Here is a 25,068-nt window from a genome sequence, read left to right on the forward strand (position 1 = left end):
AGCAGCATCAAACCCTGTGTGCAGCGTGGCTGCTCCCAACACTGCATGCTGTGGGTCCCTGCACGGATGGGTGGGAAGTACCAGGCGAGTTTGGCTCAGTAATCACTTCATTTGAGTAATATTTTAAGAACTGGTTGAGTGAGTGCAAAAAATCTGTTCTGGTGCATTGAGTTTCTGCACCTCCCCCTTAAAAGTGTACCCAAGGGAGACTTGGTCATGGTTTTTGCTTTTAGAGGATTAAATATAGCAGCATCACTGGTGTCACTCCTCTGTAGTCCATTTGAGGCATCCCTTGGGCTACATCATTCCCTGTATTCGTGGCTCCTGGCCACAGCTCTTGCTTTCAGCAGCCAGGGCTCAGGGCTGGCTGTGCGGTAGGTACGGCGCCGTGGGGAAAGCGCAGTTTGACTTCGCCGCCGTTTCGTGCTCACAAATCCTTACGTCTCCCAGGGTTTGTAAAAAATGGGATCTGGCAAGCTTTGATCCAGCAGCTGGAAAACCTGCTCTCCCTCTCTGTGCTCAAAAGCAGCCCCCGAAAGGAAGCACCAGGAGTCCTTTGGATGGCTGAGGAGGAGCAGGGCTCGGGGAGGTGGTGCAGAGGGATGTGGCTGCTGAGGTGCATCAGTGACTGGCTTTGCTCTGGACCAGGGGGTCGAGAGACTCACCCCTCATCCTGCTCCTAAAGCCAAGGGGATGAGTTAAATAAGTGTGCTACTTATTTGCATTTAAGAGACATATTGTTTTGTTCTTTACCCTCTGACGGCTCTTGCAGGGAGCCCAGACAAGCCTTCGTGCTCGTCTGCCCCAGTCATACAAGTGCCATCATCACTATTCTACACCAATGGGAAATGTTAATTATAAGGAAAAGGAATTCATGCAGACAACTGGTCTTCTCTGCTTAGGACAGCCTGGCAGCACAGTTAGGCCAGGTGGAGCTGGCCACTTCTCATTTCAAGTGATGTGGGAAAGTCACAATAACTGATTTTTGTGTTTCTGTGCTTGCCTTAACCTTACTGAGAACAGCCTTCTGCTGTGCTGGGCAATAGTTGTCAATGCTGTGAAATTACTTCAAGTGTATATATTATTATCCCTGTTACCAACTGCTTTGGGGTTTTTTTGTCCCAGCTGGTACAAATGAATATTGTATAATCTTTTTGAAAGGGCAAGTTTTAATATTATGAACTAGGTGCCAAAAGCTACAATTGTGTGCCAAAGAGCCATTATAATCATAAAGATATAGAAAGCATGCAAAATATCCATTTTTGGGGTTGTGGACTCTCTGTCAACTCAGAAAAACAGAAAAAAAGAAAAGCCTAGAGAAGCTGTGGCTGCCCCTGGATCTCTGGAAGTGTTCAAAGCCAGGTTGGACAGGGCTTGAAGCAAGCTGGGATAGTGGAGGGTGTCCCTGCCCATGAAGGGGGGTGGAATGAGATGCTCTTTAAGTTCCCTTCCACTCCAGGCCATTCTGTGATTACTGGACTCTCAGTTGTGTTATAAAAATGAAATGCAGTGCAATGGATGGCACTTCTCAGAGCGAAAGCATCGTGGTTAAAGAAGATGTACATTGCCAAAATGTAAACGTTTCATTTAGAAACTCTCACCCACTTTTTCGCTTGTGCATGGTTTGTGTTGTTGGTAGGAATTGCTTTTCCCTTGGAGGTTTCAGATGTATGTATGTGAAACATAATGTAAAGAAAAGGTTCCAGCTCTGCAGTTGTGCTGGGGATGCCCTCCCTGTGCCTGTCTTGTGAACCCCATGATGCACCCCAAAGGTGGCAGCTTCAAGAGGAGCAGGACAAGAGCCTGTGGAAGAGCTGCTGTGTCAGTCCACCCTCCTGATCCCTGCACATCCCACCCTGGGGCATGGGGGCTGCTGGGCACGGGGTGCAACAGCTCCCTGGGGGTGTAGGGCAGTGAGCCAGGAGAGCCCTGCTTCTGGGACTGCTCTGTGTGTCACCATTTTTGGTCATTTTCTGAGTTAATTCGTGCTAGAGCATGGACTCAGTGATCTTAAAGGTCTTTTCCAACTAAATGATTCTATGATGCAGTGTCTTTTAGAAAGGCCCCCAGTGCAGAGACAAAGCTGTAGCACCAGCTGAGACCCCTGTGCAGTCATTTGTGGCCCTGTAGTTTATTGCAGTGATTATTGTCTGTGTTGTTCAGGAAAAAATTGCACTTTGCCCTTGCTCTGGATGTGCATAGCTCCAGCTTCCCGCCGTGCTGGGAGGTGTCCTGCTGCTGGTCTGCTCCCTCTAAGGGACCTGCTCAGCCCCTCCTGCCCTCTCTGAGGCAGCCAGGTCACCCTCAGCAGCTGCCACTCCATGTTTTCCCAGTCTTGTACTGTACCTGTGTCCTGAAGCCCCCCAGTTACCCCTAGAGCCCCCTCCAGACCTTGCTCAGAGGTGGGAGGAGGCTCGAGGAGCCCACAGAGGGCGTGGAGTGCAGAGCACAGAGGCTGCACTGTCCCCTCTCCTCCTGGAGACCCCAGATTTATGCAGCCTTTGGACACAGCCCTGCATGCCTGGGTACTCTGCTGCACCGTGCAGGAGCCCGAGCACGTGTCCCTGCCTTTGAGGTGAGTGGCTTTAAGGCAATTTAGTTTTTTGGGGTGTATCATCTCTGTACCCAACTGTGCTGGTTGCTTCTCCCTGTTCTGTATTACCTCATTTCTCTCTGTGTTTAGCACTGTGCTGGTCTCAGTCACTCACACAGCACTGATTTTCCTGTTTCCTCCCCGATTACTGCCAGGAATCCTGCATGGCATAGGGTGGCAGTGCATTTTCTGCTGCAGCCAGTGTCACCAGTTACTTGCAGGTCTGTTTGAGATGTGCCAGCAAAGTGCTGGCAGTAGCTGTCACCCACTTCTGTGCACTCCCTCTCACTTGCACAGAGATTCAGGTGAGAGCAGGGCTCTTTCCTTGGTGTTGTAATTGTGATTCCTGACTCCCTGACCTTGCACTGAAGCCAGAGCCTTGCTGGGCTCGAGGTGTCACCCACCACATTTACAGGCTGGCTTGTGCCTGTCCCCAGGGACCATCAGTGGCAATGGCTCACAAGACTTTTTGGCATGATCTTATAAAATTGAAGGTATAAATTTATATGGAGCTGTTGTTTAAGATGGATCTATATTTAGTGCCTGCTGTTTAATATCATCCCAGGTGACTCCTGACAAATGTGACTGTGTTGTTTTCCTTTCTGCTCAGGACATTAATGTTTATATTGTCTATTTCTTCCTTTTCGGCATCCTCACTAATGTTTCCACCATTCTTTCTGTTGTTGTCAGTGGGACTTCTTATTGTCCTTAATACTTATAAAAACCCCTCAGTCTTGTTTTCTAACAGAACCTGATGTTTAACTCGCAGACTCATTCATTGAAGGTGCTGGCATTATTTTAGGGACTTCATAATGGTTTACAAATTCCAGGATTCATTAATTCCTTCACTCATTAGGGTCACAAGTTGATACATGTTTTTTCCATGTGATGAAGGTGGACATTTTTGCTGCCCTATTTGTCCTGGGCAATCATTCATGTTTGTGCACTGACAAAATACCTGGCGTGGTGCCCTTCCTGGCAGCTTTGGAGCCAGGATGGGATGCAGCATTTGGGTCAGTTCTCCTCAGGATGCTGTTTCACCACGCTGGTGCTGGGGCCAACCCCTCTGTCCTTTGGGCTTCCCTTTTTTGTGGCACAGGGGAATCTGATTTTCAAGAAAATCCTGATTTTCACCTGTGGCATGAGAGAAAGAGGGATATAAGGAGACTATCCAGACATGGAGACCTATGGGGTGGAAAATGCAGATTTTTAATTTCTTTTTCCCCTTTATTACTGCTTATTCACACTGTCATAAATGAGCTTAAAGGGTGCAGGGCAGGACTGTGTTCCTGCCAGCCCAAATAAAACCAGAGGCTGTTTGCATTTCCACTTATTTTTTTTTCAAATTTTCCTCACCTCTGAGACGGGCTGCAAAATCTGGGCTTTTATGGCTGCTAAGCTGCAGTGGAGCTCATCCTGCCTTACTCCATGGGAATCAGGGGCATCTCCAGGCACAAAGCATCCCAGTTCTGGGAAAACTGTCCTCTGTGGGCATGACTTCTGCTGCTGGGCAATGCCTTGGTGGGGTACCTTGCTTTGGGGCAGTTGTACCTGGGGCTTGCTGGAGCTGTTCCCATGGGAAGCATCTCACTGCCAGCCCCCAGGGATCCCCTGGTGGAGCCAGACCTGCAGAAGGTTTGGGCTCTACGTGCTGCTGACACCTGGCAGGAGCAGAGAGTGTGTTCCAGCAACAGATTCCGTATTATTCCAGCCTCGCAAGCGTCTCCCTGCGATGTTATAAACCCCAGCTAAAAGCCAAGTCCAAACTCTCCATGAATGGCTCCGTGGAAATGCTGTCGGGCACGTTTCAGTGCTGCTTTGGCTTTGATTGAGGCGGGTAAACACGGTGAGTGGGTGTTTGCTTTGACTTCCCTCGTAGCAAAAGACTTCCTTTGAGGGAAGGCAGAGCCTCCAGTGCTGTTCCCCACCTCAGCATCAGCCCAGTCTGCCTGTGGCTGGGTGTTGGCAGTGCCCTCCCTGCATGCCTGGGCCTCGTGCTGCCCAGCAGCACTGGGAACCCGCCGGTTTCCTCAGGGCCAGGGATGCCCCTGCCCAGGGCTCTGCTCATGGGTGTGAATAACCCTGGCAGAGCCTGGTTCCTCCCTCTGGATGTGGCTCATCCACAGCTGGGATGATGCTGCAGGATGACATCCGTGGCTGTTGGAGGCATCTCCTCCTGCTTGTCCCACCCTCTGCTCTGCTCCCCTCGAAGCTTCCCAGAGTCACCTTCAGGCTGGCTCTGACATCAGAGATAACCTTTGCCACGTGGTGGATGGTCAATGGGGGAGGCAGGATGGGTGCAGCCCGTCCTCTCCTCGTCCTGCTGCACCCAGAAGAGCCCCCCTCTGCTCATCCCACATTCCCCCATCTCCACCAGAGCCATCAAGCCCGGCTCCTTGGCAGCCCCTGCACGTAGGAACCGTCTTCTGGTGACAGATTGTTGTGTATTTAATGAACCCGAGGAAAACAAGAAACGCGACGGCTGCGGGGCGATGCGAGTTTGCTGTTCAGGCTGCCAAATCCACGCTAATTCAGACAACTCACAGATGTTGGGCTGCTCGTTCCTTAAAGAGATTTATGGGAGATGCAGGCCTCGGAAATTCATGGAGACACGGAGGTGGCAGTGTGGGCAAAGGTTTCCTGGCCCCGGAGTGCTCCGTCCCTCCCTCCACTGTGCCTCCCCCTTGCCGGTGTTGATGGCAACAGAGGGACAAACAACAGGGAAAAGTGCCTTTTGTCACTAGGAGGATTAATAAAGGCTCCAGGTTCATCTTTCAGGAGCCCAGGAGCTCTTTGAAAGCCATTTCTCAGCTGAGGAATGAACCCCCAGAGCCTGCCCAAGAACCAAAGTGCTTTGGTCTAATGCAAACAGTGTAGGGTGTGCAGGTGACAGCAGGCACGGGTGTCACCCTGTGTGGGCACAGACACTGTCCACTGAAAGCATCTGAAATTCTTTTAATACTGCCTCCTGAGCTCAGGGAGATCATATCAATTTTTGGAAGGTTCTAAGGGATCATTTTGCTGGGCTTCATGTGAGGGTTCTGCAGTCTTATTTATCCATAAAGGGGAGGTGGTAGAAGATAATGTGGAGTCTGGCAGTGGATCCATGCATCCAGTATTTTCCTGCTTTAAATCCAGGCATGTCCATAAGGGCTGTCAGCCTCTACCTGTTCTCCATCTCAGCCTTGCAGAAGGGAGAAATCTGATTTACAAGCAGCATCCAAATTGGCTCTGACAGCGATGATGGTGTTGTGGGTCTTGGCAAGTGTTCCCCAATTACACAGTGAGATGTCCCAGATCTTGCTCCTCTTTCATCTGGGTGGATTTTTAGTGGTCACTGACGAGCAGCAGCGTTACAGTCGGTGCTGCAGCGCTGAACTTGCTTTGCATCTCCAGGATTTGCTTCTCACAGGGATTCTGAGAGCTCTGGAGCCAGCAAGGGAGCCTGGGCTGGCTGAAAAATCCCCCTAACTGAAGGTGGAGAGACCCCAGCACAGGGTGCCCAGAGAAGCTGTGGCTGTCCCATCCCTGGAAGTGTCCAAAGCAAGGTTGGACGGGTCTTGGAGCAACCTGGACACATGGAAGGTGTCCCAGCCCGTGGCAGGGGTTTGGAATGAGATGAGATTTAAGGTCCCTTCCAACCATTCTGTGGTTGTAACCCTGAGAGCATTATTGTGTGTCTGTAAGCAGATGGAGGTTGTTTCATACAGACAGGTATTCCAGGGGGTTCACGTGCTGTTTGAAGTTGTTTATGCTTGAGAAGTGAGTCAGTAAAAGCAGTGTGGTGGGGACATTTTCTGTCTTCAGCTCAGACATCTCAGGCTGGATATGGGAAAAGAATATAAGGAAGAAACAAGAATTGTTTTTTTTGTGTTGTTTACTAGAGCAGCATGCTCTGAGCAGTAATTAAAAGTAAACCCAGACCCTGCTGCCTTGTTCAGCATCCCTAGTTGTTGAGATTAAGCAGCCAAAGCAATTCTCAGTTCAGCAATTCCTCAGCTTTTGGGAGCATGGCCAACACTCACAGTGTCTCACAGACCACTGCAAATTCTTGTAATAAATCTCACAACTGGGGCGGCGGGGGAAACCCACAGAAAGGTGAGATGGTTTCTTGGGCCAGCAGGCTGGACTGCTGCTGCTGCTGCTTCAGCTGCTCTCCTCCAGAGACAACCTTTGCTCCAATACTTCCATGGAAATACTGCTCAAAGGTAGAAGCAGTCCCCTGATGAGTGGGATAGGCAATGATTATGGGTTTGCTCAAGGAAAATGTGTAATTTCTGTGGTCACTGGCACTGGGACCATGCTGTAGGCTCTGTCTGCACGGCCCACACTTCCAGGGATGGGGCAGCCACAGCTCCTCTGGGTAACCTGTGCCAGGGCCTCACCACCCTCACAGGGAGGAATTTTTCCCTAATATCTAATCCAAACCTACTCTCTTTCAGTCTGAAGCCATTGCCCCTTGTCCTGCCACCTCCCACGGCTCCTCGCTTGCACCTCTCTCTTGCTGGTCGCTGTTTTGCCGTGACTAATTTTGCTTTCTTCTTTTCCTTTTCAGTTGCCAGGGAGGAAAAGGCAAAGTCAGCACCATTTCCTTCGAGCTAAAGATGTTGAGACAAAGCACCTCTGCCCCTGCCCTGTCCTTTCAGTCCTTCTGCTGCTGGTGTGTACGGGACTCACTCCCCTGCCACTCCTACTCCTTAGAGCACGGGGGCAATAAACCTTTTACTCAAGGAGCTGATGTGTAATTTTCCTTAATTCCTCTCATTCCTGTTTTTTGTGAGAGCTTGCCTGCAGTTGAGGTTCAACCCAAGCATGTGGATCTGGGTATGAGCTTGGACTTGAGGCCCTCCCTGGAGCGTGGGGCTGTTTGGATGTGTGGTTTGGGCCTTGGAGGGCAGGGGACCCTCTGCCTTGTGTGACTTTGGTGTCAGGCTGAGGCAGTACCCAGGCACGTGGAGCAGGGGATTGGATTGAAATTGTTGTTTTATTTGCCTGTTGTTTGTGGCAGTGAGGGCTGATCTCAGGCTCCATGAGCCAGGTTGCTTGTGGCCATCCCTGGTGGCTGCACAGGGCATTTCATGTCAGTGTCACTGTCTGGAGATGGATTATTGAGCTGGGCAGGGGTTGAATGTTTTCTCTGCAGAGGGTGGTGATCCCATAGCAAGTGGAAATCTGTGTGATGCTGGTCCTCAGTCGTCTTCACAAGGAGTATTTCTGGGCTCAGACCATGGAATCATGGAGTTGGCAAGGTTGGAAAACACCTCTAAGATCATAGAGTCCAACTGTTTCCCCAGCACTGCCCAGGCCACCACTAACCCACGTCCCCAAGTGTCACATCCACAGGGCTTTTAAATCCCCCCAGGGATGGGGACTCCAGGCTTGGTAACCCTTTCTGTGAGGAAGTTTTTCATTGTTTGCATGAGGATGTGATGCTGATCACTGTTCATGCTCCCTCCAGCCATGGCAGAACATCTGGCAGACAGTTTGCTGAATCTTGAGGTCTTTTCTGTGCAGTTCAGGATAGCAGGTGAGCAGTGTAGCAGGTTTTCATGCAATGTTGAGGTCTTTTCCATGCAGTTCAGTGGAGCAGATGAGCAGTGTAGCAGGTTTTCCTGCAATGTTGAGGTCTTTTCCATGCAGTTCAGTGGAGCAGGTGAGCAGGACACGGCTGTGAGTGTTGCTTGGAGCCTGCTGTGCTACCAGCAGTCCTGTGTGAGACCTCCCTGCAGGGAGGGGCTGTTTATCCCCTGTGAGCAGCTCTGAGGCTGTGCTTGTGCCTTGGAAGGAGCACGTTTGCTCCCCAGAGTTTACCTTTCAAGCCTGTGGATGAGAGTTGGATCACTTAATTTTTTTTCAAGCCCAACACTCCATAGCTGTGATGCTGATAGAAACCTCTTCCCACCTCTGCCACAGCAAAGATCACATGAGGCTTCTGCTTGGTCTGTTTTGAACCATGTAGGAGGCAGGGTTTGCTGAAATTTGGGGATTTCTGTGCACTAGAGTTTCTCGGGGGCTTTTCATATTGCTCAGGAGATGGTGTCAATCCCAGTGGCCATGGCTCGAGTCTAAACTTAACCTTGACATCATGATGAAGACAGTTCCTTTATCTGATTGCAAATGAGGAAATACATTTCTGAAAGTAATTAATGGTCCCTGCAGAGTATCTTTTTATTAGCATGTGTGTGTGAAAGCGTCCAGTCTATAAATACACAGTGGTTTCCTCCTCAGCATCAATAGGGCCCATCCTGGCCCTGCAGTCTGTGTCCCTGGCACTGGTTTGCATGGAGAGGATGTGACAGGGCAGGACCGTGCGTCAGGAGCCCTGTGAGGCAGGATGGGGAGCCAGAGATCACGTTTCACTGGAAAGTTTCCCTTTTTATTGCAGTTTCTCCATGGGGATGGTTCCAAAACCCAACCAAGCAATGGGTAAAGTTGCTGATACCTGCAAGTGCGCCTCGGCCCCGGCGTTTGGGGGTGGTGGTGGCTGCCAGCTTGCCAGTAGTTGGCTGTGTTGCCTGTCATTAGGGTTTGTGCTAATTGCAGGGGATGCAGAGGAGCAGGGAGGTGTGATGCTGTGCCAGGGCAGGGAGCCTCTGCCTGTACTTGCTGCTCCTCCAAGCCTGCTGCTGCAGCATTAACCATCACCTTAGGGAAGGGTAATTATTCCTGGAGAAATCATACCTGGTGAATGTGCTTAGCTGCTTTCCTGCTGCTCTGAGCCCTTGTTTGAGCTTTGTGCCAGTGTCCTCCCAGCACAGTTTGTCACTGCAGCCAGCACTCCTATCTCTGTCAGGATCAGGAACAGCAAAGATTGTGATAGATAGAAATCACAGAATCACAGAATGGTGTGGTTTGGAGTGCAACCTAAAGACCATCTCCTTCCACCCCCTGCCATGGACACCTTCCACCATCCCAGGTGGCTCCAAGCCCCATCCAACCTTTCCTTGGACATTTCCAGGGATCCAGAAGCAGCCACAGCTTCTCTGGGCACCCTGTGCCAGGGCCTCAGCACCCTCACATCCAAGAGTTCCTTCCCAGTATCCATCTAACCCTGCTTGCAAATTATGTGTCATTTTTATGCTCTGAAGTGTTTACTTTTCTATTTGACAGTTTTCATTTGGTCACTGGGTTTCCCAGAGGTTTATGATGAAGTTACCAGTAAACTGTAAATTATGAGTCCACTGATATCCCACAGAAAGCTGGAGACTGTACCAGGCACCCTTGGGAACAGTAAATCTTCAGAAAATGTATTGATTCCCAGTCTTGGCTTTGCACTCTGGATGAACTTTGTCCTCATAAAATAATAGAAGGTGATTTTTCTTTACCAGCCAGCTGGCCTTCAAATGAGCTACTCTTAACACCCCTGCAAGCTCTAATCCAAGCAAACATGGACAGGATGATTTAGGAGCTGGGAAGAGCAGCCCTATCAGTTCGGAATAAGGGTTAATACTTGGTGGAACATTTTCACCTGTTGTCCTTAAATATCACAATTTTCTTTGACTGGATGGTACAAGACCAGTGTTTGATGCTCTTTGGATTGTGCAAATGGTGGGTTTGGGTGTTTGCATTAACTGCAGGGCAGCAGAAGAGCGAAACAGGATTAGGGGAGTGATTTGGGGAAAACGCTGATTTCGGTAATCAGATTTGAGCTGCAATCTGTCTGCTTTACGAGGGAATAAGGCTGTTGGGGGGGATGCCAGGAGGTGAGACAGGGCTCATGGTCAGGGCTGGGCAGTGCTCTATGAGCTGCCTTGCAGTTCTTGTTTCAAGAGCCCCCTTGTTGTCCAGCCTTAGCTTTTCTTACCTATGAAATAGGTGAAAATCAAGAGGCATGGTGTGAACCTTAGGATTTCAGGGCAAGGAGCTGTCTCTCCTTCCTTGCAGGCAACCCTTTGCCTTGTGCTTTTCCCTAAAGGGCTCAACATAGATTGGGAATCACGGAGTGACTGGGGTGGGATAGGTGCATGCAGGGGATTTCACAGCCGTAATGATGCCAGAGAGGCTTTTTCTGCTGGACATCTGCTCCCAGCTGGTCTGGGGGCAAAGGGTTTCTGTGGCATCAACCCTGGAGCTTTAATGAGCTCCTCTTTCAATGCCTTTTGTATCCTCATTACAAGGGATGCGAGTCCCCTTTTCAAATGGAGAATTCAGAGGAAATTTTATTAATTTGACTGCAATATTTGTGTCCCTGTGGATCACCTTGTGTACCTTGTGTGCTTCCAGCAGCTCCTGTGAGTGCCCCATCCTGTGAAACACCTCTGTGCTGACGGGGAGCAGAGGGAACCAACAATGTTTAAGACCCTAAAATAAACACACCCCCTCCAGCAAGCACCATCAGGGTGTTTTTGGGGCAGTGCTTGCCCCTTGCCCCGTGCATTCACCCTCCAGGAAAGTCTCCTGAAGCTGTTCTTCTCTCTCTTTTTGTGCAGGGAGCTTTCCACACCCCGAGGCTGTCCCTGCACATCCCCCGAGGAGCTGGCAGGGCCCAGCCTTTCCTGGGGGAACATGGACTGACAGAGGAGCTTTGCCAGCCCCCAGCTGCCAGCACCCTTTGCCTGCACCCTGATGGACTCCGAGGCAGGACTGCATTACCATGGTGATGATCTTAACCAAAACTCGGGAAAACAAAGGTGCTGACTCTGTAACATGCGGGACTGAGCTGGTAAGCTTTGTGAAATCTCTGTTCAAAACTGTTTCACTGCCAAGAACTTTGCTGTGGCTTTGTGATCAGGGTTTTCTTTCCTGCAGGGGATGGATCTCTAGTTGGTTTGTAGCACTGATTTCTACAAAGCTGCATTAATATCCAAGGAGCAGGTGATTAGTAAATGATTGGAGTGCTGTGGCTTTTGCATATGTGGATTTCAGTAAGCACCCAATGGGATAAACAGTACAAAAACAATCAAATAATGCAGTGAATAACACAGGTGAGAAGTTGCTTCACCGACAGCGAACAGATGCTCATCATTAATAGGAGGATGAGCAAGTGGGAAGCAGGATTAGGTGGGAGATGGTGAAGGGCAGTGCTGTGGTGCCTAATTTCTCTGGGAGCCTGGAGAGGTGCAAGTCCACCATGCTGAATGAGCAGGCAACAACAAAAAAGCAAATGAGGGGTGGCAAACAAACTAAAGGATGCTGTGAGGGCCAAGTGTGCCTGTGGAAGGGGAAATAAGGGGCAACCTGGCTGGAGGCAGGGTCAGAGCAATGATGAGGTGCAGGGTGATGGAAAGCCATCAGAGCAAGGCTGGTGGTGGACATTTGCCCCTCTGTTCTCCTGGAGAGATGGGCTTGGTCTGAGAAGAAGCTTGACTGAAAGGCAGGGTGCTCTGAGAGTCTCAGATAAGGGCGTGCAGGAACACAGCAGGAAGCATCTGGCAGGATGAGCCATAAATGGGCATTCTGAACATAAAAGAAATAGAAATGCCTGAGTTTGCTGAGGATGACAAACTGTCCAGCTGGGCTCCCCAGGCAGAGAGCACAGTGGGCTGGGGTGAAGGCAGGCTCCCCTGGCAGTGAAAGGCGGAGGAGAAGGTGAGCAAGCCAGAGGCAGTGGAAAATCCTGCCTTAAAAGGGTGAAATTTGGGAAGGATATTGATACATTAAAAAAATACCCTTGCTGTAGTGTTAGCTCCTGCTGGGAAGGCAGCATCTCCCGTGGCTGCTGCTCAGGGTGGGAAGGGGGAAGCCTGAACATTCAGTGCCAGCTGTGCCCTGGGAAGTGTGTGGGATAGGTGAAGGGGAACTGGCTGCAGAGAGGCAGATGGGAGTAATTTCTTCTTCTCCTAGGAGAAGGGCTGGGTGCTCGGGGTGTCTGCGGGCAGGTGGCAGAGATGCAGAGCTATGACACAAGCTTTGCCCTTGTGTGTTTGCCGAGTGCTTCCTGCGGCTCTGGGGCTGGGTTGGAGTGCAGGGACAGTCCTGGGTACACAAGGTGAATTGCTGGATTGCCTGGACTGTTAAATTGGGGCAGACAATCACTCGAAGGCTGAACCACTAAAAAAAGCAAAAGTTTTTCTGTTGACTTCATGGGGAAAGCCAAAAAGTGAAACCCAAAGGAAATAAATGTCTGAGCGCTGGGGCAGTATCACCTGCCAGCAGCCAGTGGGCTCCTTTGGTTCAGCTCCCAACTGGGTATAAAGACAAAAGTCTTACAAAATGGTAATTATACTCGATAAGGGACATATGTCAGACTCCTCTCCCTCCTGCCTTGGCAGACAGTGTCTGGTCTCTGGGGCTGGCACACAGATGTGCACTGGCACAGCCCCTGCCTTCTCTGGGGCTTGTCCCACTTCCATCTTTGCTCCACTTTGGCTGCTCCTTGGAGACAGCTGCCTGTCCTCTCTGCCTCCTGATTAATTCTGCTGATGGATCATAAGGTGAGGCTTGACAGATGGAGATATCCTTACTTTGCCTAGAAAAGTGGCACAAGCCCCAAAGGTGACTGACCCTTATTTACCCTCTCCACATCTACACCCTGTAGTTGTTTTATGCCTCCCTATCCCTCTATACCCAGTTTTTCCAGAATTGTGTGTGTGTGAAGTGGGATCCTGTATTAGATTGCTCAGGTGCCATCACTTGGTACATTATTGTTGTTATTATTATTGTTGTTGTCCTCATTATGCACTGGAGATGCTGGCACAGAGATGCTGTGGCTGCCCCATCCCTGGAAGTGTCCAAGGCCAGGCTGGATGGGGCTTGGGGCATCCTGGACACATGGAAAGTGTCCCTGCCCAGGTGGAACTGGCTGGCTTTAAGGTCCTTTCCAACCCAAACCATTCTGAGATTCCGTAGTTATGTGAGCAGGCAACATGTAAGACATGGATCAGGAGGGAAGGTGTGAGTGCAGTGGCCTAATGCCAGATAAAACACAATTATGGCAGTGCAGATGAACGTGGGGGCCGTGCTGGTGCTTCCCTCAGATGAAGTAAAGTCTCAGTCAGATGGGATGGTGTTGCCAGGATAGACACTTCAGAAGCCAGAATATGGATATTTTTAGGGATAATAAAGGAACAATTAGCATGGAAGTGTGTTTTTGCAGGCATAGCTGAAATGGCATGCAGCTGTGGATAACATATTGATTTATTATATGTGAACCCATCCGTGCTCATTTTTAGAAGTCTGATGGTGTCTCTTATGCTGTCAAGAGGAAAATTCTTGGAAAAAAAAGGAGAGTGAAAAGCAACCAGGATTATTTTGTACCCATGCAGTGGCATTTCCCCCTATTTTTAGTGCAAATCAGCACAATCTGAGCACAGACTCCCCAGAAGTGCTGAGGTGAGGACGCCTTGCCTTAGAAACACATTATATGCTTAAAAAAGCTAAATAGCTGCTTTGTATCTAGATGGGGAGGCCTTAATGGCTTGGATGAGGTTCAAGGTACCACTTTTGCTCCTTTCTTGCCCAATCCAGGATTACCACTGAATGGCAGCTCCCATTTTAGTTTCTCCAGAGTTTTGGGTCCTGGGGATGGGGACCTCGCTGCAGCTCTTCCCTGAGGTAAGGGCTGGCTGCAGAACCCTTGATCTGCAAGCTGAGGCCTTGACAAGGACTCTGCACAGTTTAATTAAGGTTGATTCCCTTGAGGAAAGGTGACTGTCCCTTGGTCCCTGCCGGGACAGGGCCATGGAAGCTTTGCCCAGGCTGCAGGCAGGGTGGTGCCCAGGTCGAGTCTGTGAGAAGTGAATAGTTTTTCTGGTTGTTTGCAGCACACTCCAAAGATGAGTCAAGGACCTACCCTCTTCTCTTGTGGCGTGATGGGTAAGTAACAGAAACTTCTCTCCGTGTTTCCTCCACCTCCTCTCCCGCTTCCTCACAGTGACAGGTGGAAGGACGTCCTGAATTTTGGATGTCTCCAAAACCACTCCCCCGCAGACTCTGGGGTTGACCCCCCAGCAGGGATGGAAGGGTGCCCACCACACCTGTGCCACTCTCCTCCCCAGAGGAGGTTGTTGTGCCCTGTTGCCATTGCTGAGTGCATTGCTTATCTCCTTTGCCCTCCCCTTTGATACATCTGCTTATTTTTAGAGCTACTCTTACAGTTGAGATTATGAACATTTGGGGTCTGAGGCTGTGTTTGAATACCCAGCCCAGGACTGTGGTTCTTGACTGTTTGCATGATGCAAGCAATAAATAACAGCATTACCACTAAGATGTTCCACCACCTGGCACAAAGTGGTTGGACAGACCTCAAACAATACGGAAAATGCCTCACTTTTGCCATTGACAGTAACCATAATGTAATATGTTTGATACCTTTTATGTCAGAGCCTGCTATCATATTTTATGCTGAGCAGCCACCAGAATGGATGGAGGCCTGGCCGATGATCCCGAAAATCTGAGAGTGCCAGAGGATTGCTGTTGTGTTGTGCTCTTCAGCGTTCGTAGCGGGGAGCCAATCGCCGGGCGAGGCCTCCAAACCCAATTAAAATTGTAGGTCAAGTCTGAGCCAAGCTCCTTGCTGTGAAAGCCAACCCTTCACAGACAAAGGGGCTGCCCCGTTTCCTCATGGACACAACTCTCATTAGCGTTAATGAGAGCCGGGCACATGCACTGACAGGAGATGTCTCCCAAGCTCTCTGCTAGCTCCAGCCGCTGGGAGTGGGGGAGATGGAGAGCATTTGTGGGTTTTTTTTCAGATGAAAATCACAAGCTTCAAAGTCAAGAAGGGATAGGGACAGCCCGTTCCCTCTCTCCTGCCTTTCAAACATCAGTGAGGAACAAAAAACCCAAGTCAGATGGTTTTGTCTTGCACTGTGGCACTGGCAGGCTCTTCAGCAGATACGCAGAGTCTCTGCCTAATTGAGAAGCAGCTTGTCTTTAGGAGTTTTTACAGAGCCTTCTGCATTCTCATAGCTCTGCTGTGCTGCTCTTCATGGCTGCCAAATTATCCTCCTGAGGGAACTGAATGTCACCTCCTTGACCTCAGCTTGCCCTGTGGTGGTCCCTGTCATGCCCAGTCAAGAGGAGCCTGTCCTTCCCTCGTGTGAGGGCATTGCTTGGCTTGGGTTTCATTTTAGTTATCTCCCCTCAGTGTTCTTCCTGATGTCCCCAAATGTGGGCCACAACCACAGACTAATCCAGTATGAAAACTTGCTCCACTTTTTAAATGAGTTACTACTGAAATGCCAAACTTGGGGAATATTTCAGGTCAAGGGGCCAAGTCCCTGTCAGTGGAAAGCACTGAGATAAATAAACACAGTGAAGTTTGGACTGGTAGCACAGACAACATGAGGCAAAGACTCACAGTCCTACCTATGTTGGAGGTTTGGAGGGAAGTTGACTGATTTTGGGGGGGTTTTAGATAAAAGAGAATCTTAAAAAAGTCTTTCTGGTGTTTTTGGGGCAAGGACAGGGAGGCAGCTTATTTCTGAACCCCATGGCCATGGGGCAGCAGGGGAGAGGGAAGCCCAGCTTCTGCCAGGGAGAGCATCATCCAAGCCCTGGAGCTTTTCTTGTAAGGTTCTAAACACTGCAAGAACCTGAAAACGGATTATAGATTGTAACCAAACTCAGTATATTGAGTAAACATTGTCAAAGACTTGATATATTGGATGGTTAGGTCCAATTCTCAGGGTGATCTAAACAATCTTTTGGCTTTTAGGTTTGTGAGAAATATTTCTGCCAGTGAAATTATAACATTGCTAAAAAGATTGGGTTTTATCTTTATATAGCCCTTTGCCTGGAGGAAGATTAAAGGTGAAATGCCTAAAACTATAAATTCCACAACCACTGCTTTCCCTTCTCCTTGATGAGTCCTTGAAAAACCCAGGAGTGTAAGAATTGTCCTGTTGATGGATAGTTTGGGGGTATTTTTCCCCTCCTTTTTTTCCCCTTATCTTCCTCAGCAGTCTCCGTGGCAGGTCCCCAGTGAAAATGGCAGTGACTGTGCTAGAAAAAGATAGCATATTAAAAAATTGTGCCATTAAGGTGGTGAGGGCCTAGCACAGAGCAGATGTGGCTGTCCTGTCCCTGGAAGTGTTCAAGACCAGGCTGGATGGGGCTTGGACCAGCCTGGGCTAGTGGAAGGTGTCCCTGCCCATGTCTTTTGCTATCCATCCAATACAGAAAAATTCCAATATAAGAAGTCAAAAGTAATAGAATGCCAGAATGGTTTGAATTGGAAGGGACATTAAAGATCATCTCACTGCACCTCCTGCCATGGCAGGGACACCTTCCACTAGCCCAGGTTGCTCCAAGCCCTGTCCAACCTGACCTAGTAAGAGAAGCTCAGTAGGTGTGTGCTGACAGCCGTGACCTCCTGTTTTCTGTGTAAGCAAGAAATTATCTCTGAGGGAAGCTGCAGGCAGGGCTTTATTGAGGCTGTGACAAGGTGCTTGTGCATGCAGGATCCCAGCCCTGATTGTAAAAGGGAGGAGGAGGAGGAGGATGGCTTTGAGCCCATCGGGGACAGATCCCGCACTCATCCTCTGGGCAGTGCCCTTCCCAAAGCAGCCATCATTTCCATTTTCCCTTGGAAGCTCTCTCAGAGCTTGTCCTCTGTGAGTGCTGCAGCAGAGCAGGGTGAGGGATGGGGCACACAGGTCAGCTTGTCTGTCCTTTGGCACTCTCACGTCACTCCTCCACCACATTTGGCAACACCATCATTCCGAGCGTGCCAGGGCAGGGCTGCAGCCTTGGGCTCACTGTTGCACAGCTCGTTCTTGGAAGTGGCTTTTCACCATCCTTGGGTGACAGAGGAAAGCCAAGAAAGCAGGAGAAAAGCCAGCTCATGGAATTATTAAGGTTGGAAAAGACCTTCAAGATCATCAAGTCCAACCTTGAACCCCTTCCTTGGGCTGATGGCCCTTGAATGCATCCTGAGAGCAGCTGCCAGGCTTGCATGCCTCCAATTTCTGAAGCAGGGTTTTCTGGAATTTTGGGGTGTTTTTGGAAAGGCCGTCAGTGTAGAGCATCTTGGTGCACATTCAAACCTGCAAAGAGAAAAAAGCTGCTTGGGGAATTCTGGTGAGGTGTAGCTGGAGCAGGGACACCTCTCCAGAGGATCCTGCTGAAGAGCTGAGCACGTTTCACTGTCGAGGTCGGGGATTTCCCTCCCCTGTGCAGGCTGCTGGCACGAGGAGCCCACAGCCCACAGGTGTGTTTCATCTCCAGAGTAGATTTTGGGGCTGTTGTTTTCATTTTCCATTGAAGCACAGCTCTGCCCATCGTATTTTCATCTCATTTCTGCACTAGGAGAGCTCCCTGGCACTGCCATCAGCTAATTACAACCATTAAATGTGTTCCACACTTAGAAATTATCTCCTGAACATAAACAGGGGGCAGTGGAAAATGCAGGCTGCCTTTTCCCCCGTGCACAAGGACTGTGAGACCAAAATTCAAGTTGAACAACATGGGACAAAAAAAGGGAATTGGATGTGCACCTGTGCACAGACAAATGTTTGGGTTAGGTTCCAAACAGAATTTATGTGCCAAAAAGGATAAGAAAAATTGATTGAAACCCCTAATTGCTTTACAAGTTGCCATAATAAATTATGTATTAATGTAAATTATTTCATGGGAAAGGAACGTAGAGGAAACTTGAGCAGAAGGATCATGCATTATGTATAAAAAAGAACTGTAAAAATATTATAGCAGCACATTTGTGTCGCCGTAGTTAAAGTTGTGTCAGCGTTTTGGTTTTACACCCTTCTCTGTGGTTATGAGTGGTCATTAACATTTACTCTGTGTCACCAGAGGAGCACAGCAGTCATTTAAAAAGCCCAGGGCCATCACTGAGCTGCAAAGTGCCTGCTCCTGCAAAACCTGGAGCTCAGCCTTTGGAAACCTGGCTGTGCTGCTCTGAGGGTGGATCCTGTTCTCCGTGGGGCACTGCAAAGCTCTCAGGGGTGGAGGACAACACCCATCTCCCCAATTTTGGGATGTGACTTCAGTCCACGAGCACCACGAGGGTTTGTTTGATGTGGTGAAGGTTTTGTGAGAGAGCAGCTGGGTTTTGTTAAGGTGTCAGTGTTTGTTTTTGCAGTTTTGAGTCAAAATCCAGAAGTAAGATGCTATTTCATCCAGGGACACTAACAGCCAAGAAGAACCTCTTTAATCAGGGCAAGAGCCCCTCAGGCTGCACTTACAGCAAGCTCTGGTTGTCCCTTTGTTTTCCAATAGGCAAAGGAGAATTTTCCAGCCACTTGCAGACCAAGGGGTTCTCATGGTGGGTTTTATCCTGGAACAAACTTCTGCCTCAGGGTAAACCAGGCTGAGGCTTGTAGTTTAAGAAAATTGATACATGTTTACCTGCACAGAATTAATGGCTCCAGTGCAATTATCGTTATCAACGTGCGCAGGAATCTTAGTCTTTAAAAACTGAGCAGAAAACCAGCTGCTTTTCCTCAATAAGGCTTTCCAGAGTTCTTTAATTATACCCTCAGCCCTCAGTCTACTCCATTTTCAATTTTTTTCAGGGCAGCCTGCTTCCTATTTGCACTGAAAACCCATTTTCTTGGCTATCTGGTATTTTGGGACTGGTCAGTGATGGCTGGGCACTCGGAGGTGCCACCTCACACTGTGCAAGGGGAAAATCAAATAACCCCAAGCTGGGGCTGGGGATAGTGGTGCTTTCACCATTTTCTTTGCCAGGTTTGGAAGATTTATAGCTCTTTGTGCTGAAGCAGGGGTGAAAGAGGAAGGTGTCCCGTATCCTCCTCACCAAGGCCTTTTGTACAGTCTCCGGCCAGAGGATCGTGGCAGCTTGCCATGAAAAATCGGTTTCTATTTCTGTTTCTTTTGTCTGCTGACCTGACCCAAGAAATCTCTCTGCTGGCAGCATAGTACAGAGGAAAAATAATAAAGATCTAAACATAGATGGGGTTGTCTAGCGCAGATTTCTCACTTTTCATTGTGTTTATTAAAATGAGGAGAGCAACAGTTGAAATGCCGTGTGGTTGATGCAGGCAGAGCCAGGCTGTTTGTGGCTGGAGCTGTTATGGCAGCAGCTGGAGGCAGGGAGAAATGGGAAAATGGGCCAAGAGTGGTGCAAGGGGCCCCAGATCTGACCTCCTGACTTGAAACCTTAGCCAGAAGCGTTCTGCACCATTGCATCTTCCCTACCAGGCTGGTACCTGCAGCTGCGGGCTGGGCACGGCTTTTAATTCATCCTTCAGTTGCCTGGGTGGAAATACCCAAAAAAGCCCCCCAAAATGTTGCATGGTTTAGATACAATCATGTGAAACTTGGCAGCGGCGGTTCTCCAGCACGGCTGGGCTCTGCTTGCAGCAGCCAACGACAAAAACAGGCACTGGTGAGAGGAGGCTGATGAGTTTTTTCCACTGCAGCAGCCGGTGGGGTTGTCCTGCCATGGTTTTCCTGTTGAGCGTTGAAGGTGTATCTGCAGAGAGCCCAGTCCTTTGCAGGGCAGCCCAGCCCTGAGGGTGCTCTGCTTTCTTCTTTTGCTGTCAGTGGGATGTAGGAATGAGATCATCCTCCCTAATCCTCTCTTTGCTATCAGTGGGAAGCTGGGGAAGGGTCTGGAGCACAAGTCTGATAAAAACAGCTGAAGGGGCTCAGCCTGGAGAAAAGGAGGCTCAGGGAGCACCTTCTCACTCTCCACAACTCCCTGACAGCAGGGTGCAGCCAGGTGGGGGTCTCCTTCCAGGTAAAAAAGCAATGAAACAAGAGGAAACTGCCTCAAGTTGCACCAAGGAAGGCTTAGATTGGATTTTGGGGAACATTTCTTCATGGAAAGGTTTGTCCAGCCCTGGCACAGCAGCCCTAGGGTGGTGGTGGAGTCCCCATCCCTGGAGAGATTTAAAAGCCGTGTGGATGTGGCCTTGGGGACGTGGGTTAGTGGTGGCCTTGGCAGTGCTGGCAATGGTTGGGCTCCATGATCCAAGAGGGCTTTTCCAACCTCAGCAATTCTGGGATTCCATGTTTTTTAAATTCAGCTGTGAATTGTCAGTTGTGGAGCTCAGGACAAACTGCACACATCTGAGACAGGATTTAGCACAAGGATAACCAATAGCCACAACATTTTACACCGCTGAATTCCCCTTAGCTAGTGCAACCTGGAATATTCAGAGGCGTGTTTTTATCTTCTTCTAGCAGTTTTGCTCCTGCTGGGACTGTCACTTTGTCTCTCTCTCCATCTACACCACACAACCCGCTCTGCTGGCAGTTCAGGAAACCATATTCCAAGAGTTAATTAATTTGTACTGGAAAACGTCCCATATGCTACTCTTTTTGTTTATGGACGTAGAAAACGAGCCGCAGAATTAATTAACGCTAATGCCCGTGCGTGTGTTGCTTTTTTTTTTTTTTTTTCGTTCTTTCTCCTTTCTGAACCAGAAAATGACAGATGGAGAGATCTCAGCAGGAAATGTCCGCTGCAGCTCGAGCAGCCGGGCGCCAGCATCTGGGACTGCCTGTCGGAGCAGGCCGCCGAGGGCCCGCGCTGGCCCCGGGACGCGGCGGGCGCCAGCTCCGTCACCAACCTCATCAAGGACCTGAGCCTCAGCGACCGCCACGGCCACCCCGCCGCCCCTCCCAGCAAGCGCCAGTGCCGCTCGCTGTCCTTCTCGGACGAGATGTCGGGCTGCGGCACCTCGTGGAGGCCGCTGGGCTCCAAGGTGTGGACGCCGGTGGAGAAGAGGCGCTGCTACAGCGGCGGCAGCGTGCAGCGCTACTCCAATGGCTTCGCCACCATGCAGAGGAGCTCCAGCTTCAGCCTGCCCGCCCGCTCCAACGCGCTCTGCGGCGAGCACCCCGCGCTCCTCGCCGGCCGCCCGGGCGGGCAGCCCAGGAAATCGGCCACCGGAGGGCTCGGGGCGGGCGGGGTGGACATTCAGAGGTCGCTGTCGTGCTCCGAGTACGGCGCGCCCTCGGCCAGCAGCACGCCCGCCTCCACGCCGGAGCTGGGCCGCCGCGCCGCCGGCCTCTCCCGCAGCCGCTCCCAGCCCTGCGTGCTCAACGACAAAAAGGTCGGCGTCAAGCGGAGGAGGCCGGAGGAGCTCCAGGAGCAGCGGCCCTCGCTGGACCTGGCCAAGATGACCCAGGTGAGAGGGGCTCAGGTGTTCTCCGCTTTGCTCAAGAGCCGTCAGCCTCCTCCAGGGTGGGCCTGTGGCACGGAGTGATGCGGGTGTTATAGGGAAGCACATCCTTCTGTCCAGGCAGAATACCCTATTCCCTTCTGTCGAGGTACTCGTCAGTATTGCTGCTCTTTCTGGGGGTGTGACAGGTTCTCCCGGGGCCCTGCGTGTCCCAGGCAGTCACCACAGGTCCGTGTAAAAGATGTGAGATGGGCCGCAAGTCCGAGATTCGTTTATTATAAAAGCACAACAAGAAACACAACTGAACTCGAAGACAGAGCAGAGGCTAGGATCTGAAAATCTCTAAAACCAAAAGTGAAAGAAAAAGCTCTCCTCTTCCCCTCCCCAGGCCGGGCCCTGGGATTTCAGGGACTGCTTTTGGGGGCGAGTTCAGGATAAGGATCCAATAGGGAGAAGGGAACAAGGCGGGGATCACAATAGTGAAACCAAGAAGGGCACACAGCAGTCTAAAGCACTAATAAGGCATCAAAGATTGAGAGATAGGGAAAAGTCTGGAAGAAAAGGTTGGGTTAGGAAAGGATTGACAGCTACAGGGAAAAATGGGGGATGATATCACTTAGGGCTAAACTGTTAGCATAGGGGACAATAAACCAATGCATTTAACAGAAAAACACATTACAACACCCTTCTAAATGTAATTCTTTAGCAAATTCATGCATTTCCCTTCCACACTGGTTTTTGCACACCAAGTCCACCACGTTGTCATTTCCTTCTGGCATGGGTTTTGAGCAGGAATAGTTAAACCCCACATTTTTGAGCTCAGGGGAGAGGAGCCTTGGGCCTGCCATGGTGAGATGAAGGCAGCACCCCAAGGCACCCAGCCCTGGCTCCATCAGGTGTCGAATTCTTACTGCTACAGGCTTTACTTGCTCTTGGGCTCTGTAATTTTCCACTCTGGAGATGTTATCACGTTTCATTTTCAGTTGCAAACACAGAGTACAACCTCCCTCTTCAATCTGCTGCACAGAGCCAGAAAACACATCTGAAGCACGAGTCAGGGGAGATTTTGCCCCTTGGTTCTCTCCCTGCTGGACCAAGTGACTGGGCATTAGCAAAGGACAGAGCAAGAGGCTGCATTGAAGGACAGCGTTTCCCTTCCACACTCATAAGATTTCCTGCAGTTTTATGATTTGACATTTCCCCCATCAATAATGTTCAGTCGCAAAGTCAATGACACCATCAGCTGAGTGTGGAATGGAGATAATGCGGGGTGTGAAGGGCCCAGGGCTCTCACTGTGGAGCAGGGGCACCCTGGCCACCTCCCAGGGATGGGCTGTCACGTTCTGCTGGCCTGAAAATTCCCCCCATGGTTTCAGTTCCATGTGGTTGCCTGCTGTGCTTCATCCCAGAGTCACCTGTGTTGGGAGTGTTTGCCCTAAAGGTTTTTTGTGGTGCTGGGGCCAGCAAAGCCTGTCTGGTGCAAGGTACCCCCTTGTTGTCTGCAAGGAAAGTGCTGGGAGAAATTCACCATATGGGTGAGATCCAACATTGTGTGTACGTTTTCACCTTACAAGAACATGATATTTTATGGTGTCCTGTGCTTGGCAGTGCAGACAGTGTTTGAAGGAGAGTAGTGGTATTGGAAGAAGAGATCATCTTTTCCTTCTCCAGAGGAGTTTAGAGGATAAAAAGGGTGAAGGAGTCACACATTTGGGTGAGATCAGGCAAAAAACATGAGGGTTGCTCTTGTCTTTTCATAAATCACAGCAACAATGTTTATCATGCCAAGCCTATTTTATTAGATAATAAGCTGGATGGACAGTAAAAACCATGTACATGTGTTGTTATATTTTATTAGCCACGGGGCAGAATAGCACAACTGCCCCTTGATTTTCTTTGTACAAGCAGACAAGCATCATTTAATTTTCCTGGAAGTGTTAAAGGTCTGGTTGGATGGAGCTTGGGACAACCCAGTCCAGTGGAAGGTGTTCTGTCCATGGCAGAGGGTGGAGTCAGATGGGCTTTAGACACCCTTTCAGTCCAGCCCGTTCTGTGGTTCTCTGGTATGATGGACAGGTAAGGAGGAGACTGTCCAGGCTCTGGCTGGACTGACCTTTGTTGCCCTCTGAGGATGTTCTGAGGCAGCTCCTCCATTGCATCAGTCCAATGGGGAAAGTTTTGGCTGGTTTGGAAAAAAGGGCTTGGCCAAGGGGATCCTGAGGGTCAGCAGAACTTCCCTTTCCCTCCAGTGGATGCTGAGCCCAGGCACATGGTTGTAATTTGGATGGCCATGGCTTTGACATGGGTGGGTGATGCAAGGATGACAAAAAAAATCTAATCACTTGGTTGTCCAAACGCAGCTCAGTCCATGTTCCTGGAAAACCCTCAGCTTGAGGAATAGTCATGTTTTCTCTGGCTGCTGTCCTCCTCATCAAAACGTTTTCCAGAGTGAGAAAGCAATGCCTGATCTCTCAGCCCTGTGCTGCTCTGTGTTGGGGTGGTTCATACTCTGGGAGAAGCAATACCACAAGGAAGGGGTCAGAAGTTCCACGCTGTGTGGCACAAGCTCTGTAGGAATGGGGAAAGGGTTTCCTGGTGCAGCATTTCTCGTGTCACTGGGCATCCCCTCTGCCAGCCCCTCTGTCCCTCTGGTCCACGCTGGGTGGCCGGAGCCGCCACCGGTTGCTACAACCAACAAGCAACAACAGCATCACTAAGGAACTCCCCGGTGGGATCCAGTCCAAGCAGGCCCCTGGATATTTTCAGTTTCCAGGCAGCAAACCCAGCCAGGCTGGGCTGCCCATGGCAGCGGGTGAATCCCCGAGGCAGGGTTGTGCTGCGGGGTGTGGGGCGGCAGGGCTGCAGCAGGGTGGGAAGAAAGCAAAGCCGTGCAAGGGCCAGGGTTTGAGAGCTGAGGGGTTTGGAGAGCAGCGCTGGCAGGCGGCTCTCGGCGTGGGAGGACTGGCACAGAGGGATGAGCAGGATGAGGCAAGTCATGGGGAACATTCTTGCCTTTGGTGGGGCATGGTCAGAGCCCTCCCCGGGATGGGAATGGCAGGAGAACCGAATAATTCCTCGTGGGGAATAAATGTGCTGGAGAAAACTCTGCACATTTGGGTATCCCCCAAGCTGCTTTCAATGCTTCCAGCCCAGGAGACTGCAAAGTTGGAAGAGCTCAAATAATGGCAAGTGTCTGTGTGGCTGCACGTGTGCTCAAGTCTGGGTTTGTATGGGGTAGAAACACCTCATGTGCAGTGGGCAAAACAAAGGACAGCCAAAGTGTCCAGACTGGGCTTTCCTGTTATCCACAAAGGATTCACTTTTCAGATGGGGAAACTGAGACATGGGGCTTTCTCTGAGTCCCTGGGTGCTAATGTCAAAATGGGAACTGAGCTTTGAGGTGCTGGGTACTGGATCAGCATCTGGCTCTGGCAGCAGATCGGGTAATTTTTCACTTGTGCTGGTAACCACAGTGTTTGTAGG

At 50.2% G+C, this 25,068-nt stretch overlaps 1 protein-coding gene across 2 annotated transcripts in view; it reads left to right on the forward strand.

Annotated features, from left to right (window-relative positions):
* Positions 1-25,068, forward strand: part of FAM53B (family with sequence similarity 53 member B) — a 42,592-nt gene that overhangs the window by 4,005 nt on the left and 13,519 nt on the right. The window contains exons 2-5 of one of the 2 annotated variants that reach the window (XM_063405126.1): positions 7,149-7,253; positions 11,023-11,255; positions 14,296-14,347; positions 20,885-21,591. In XM_063405126.1, the coding sequence (XP_063261196.1) occupies positions 11,187-11,255; positions 14,296-14,347; positions 20,885-21,591 (828 nt within the window). In that variant the 5' untranslated portion in view covers positions 7,149-7,253; positions 11,023-11,186. The remainder of the gene's footprint in view (positions 1-7,148; positions 7,254-11,022; positions 11,256-14,295; positions 14,348-20,884; positions 21,592-25,068) is intronic. The other variant, XM_063405125.1, reaches the window with a different exon arrangement.

Source organism: Prinia subflava, chromosome 9 (assembly GCF_021018805.1).
Source record: "Prinia subflava isolate CZ2003 ecotype Zambia chromosome 9, Cam_Psub_1.2, whole genome shotgun sequence".
NCBI lineage: Eukaryota > Metazoa > Chordata > Aves > Passeriformes > Cisticolidae > Prinia > Prinia subflava.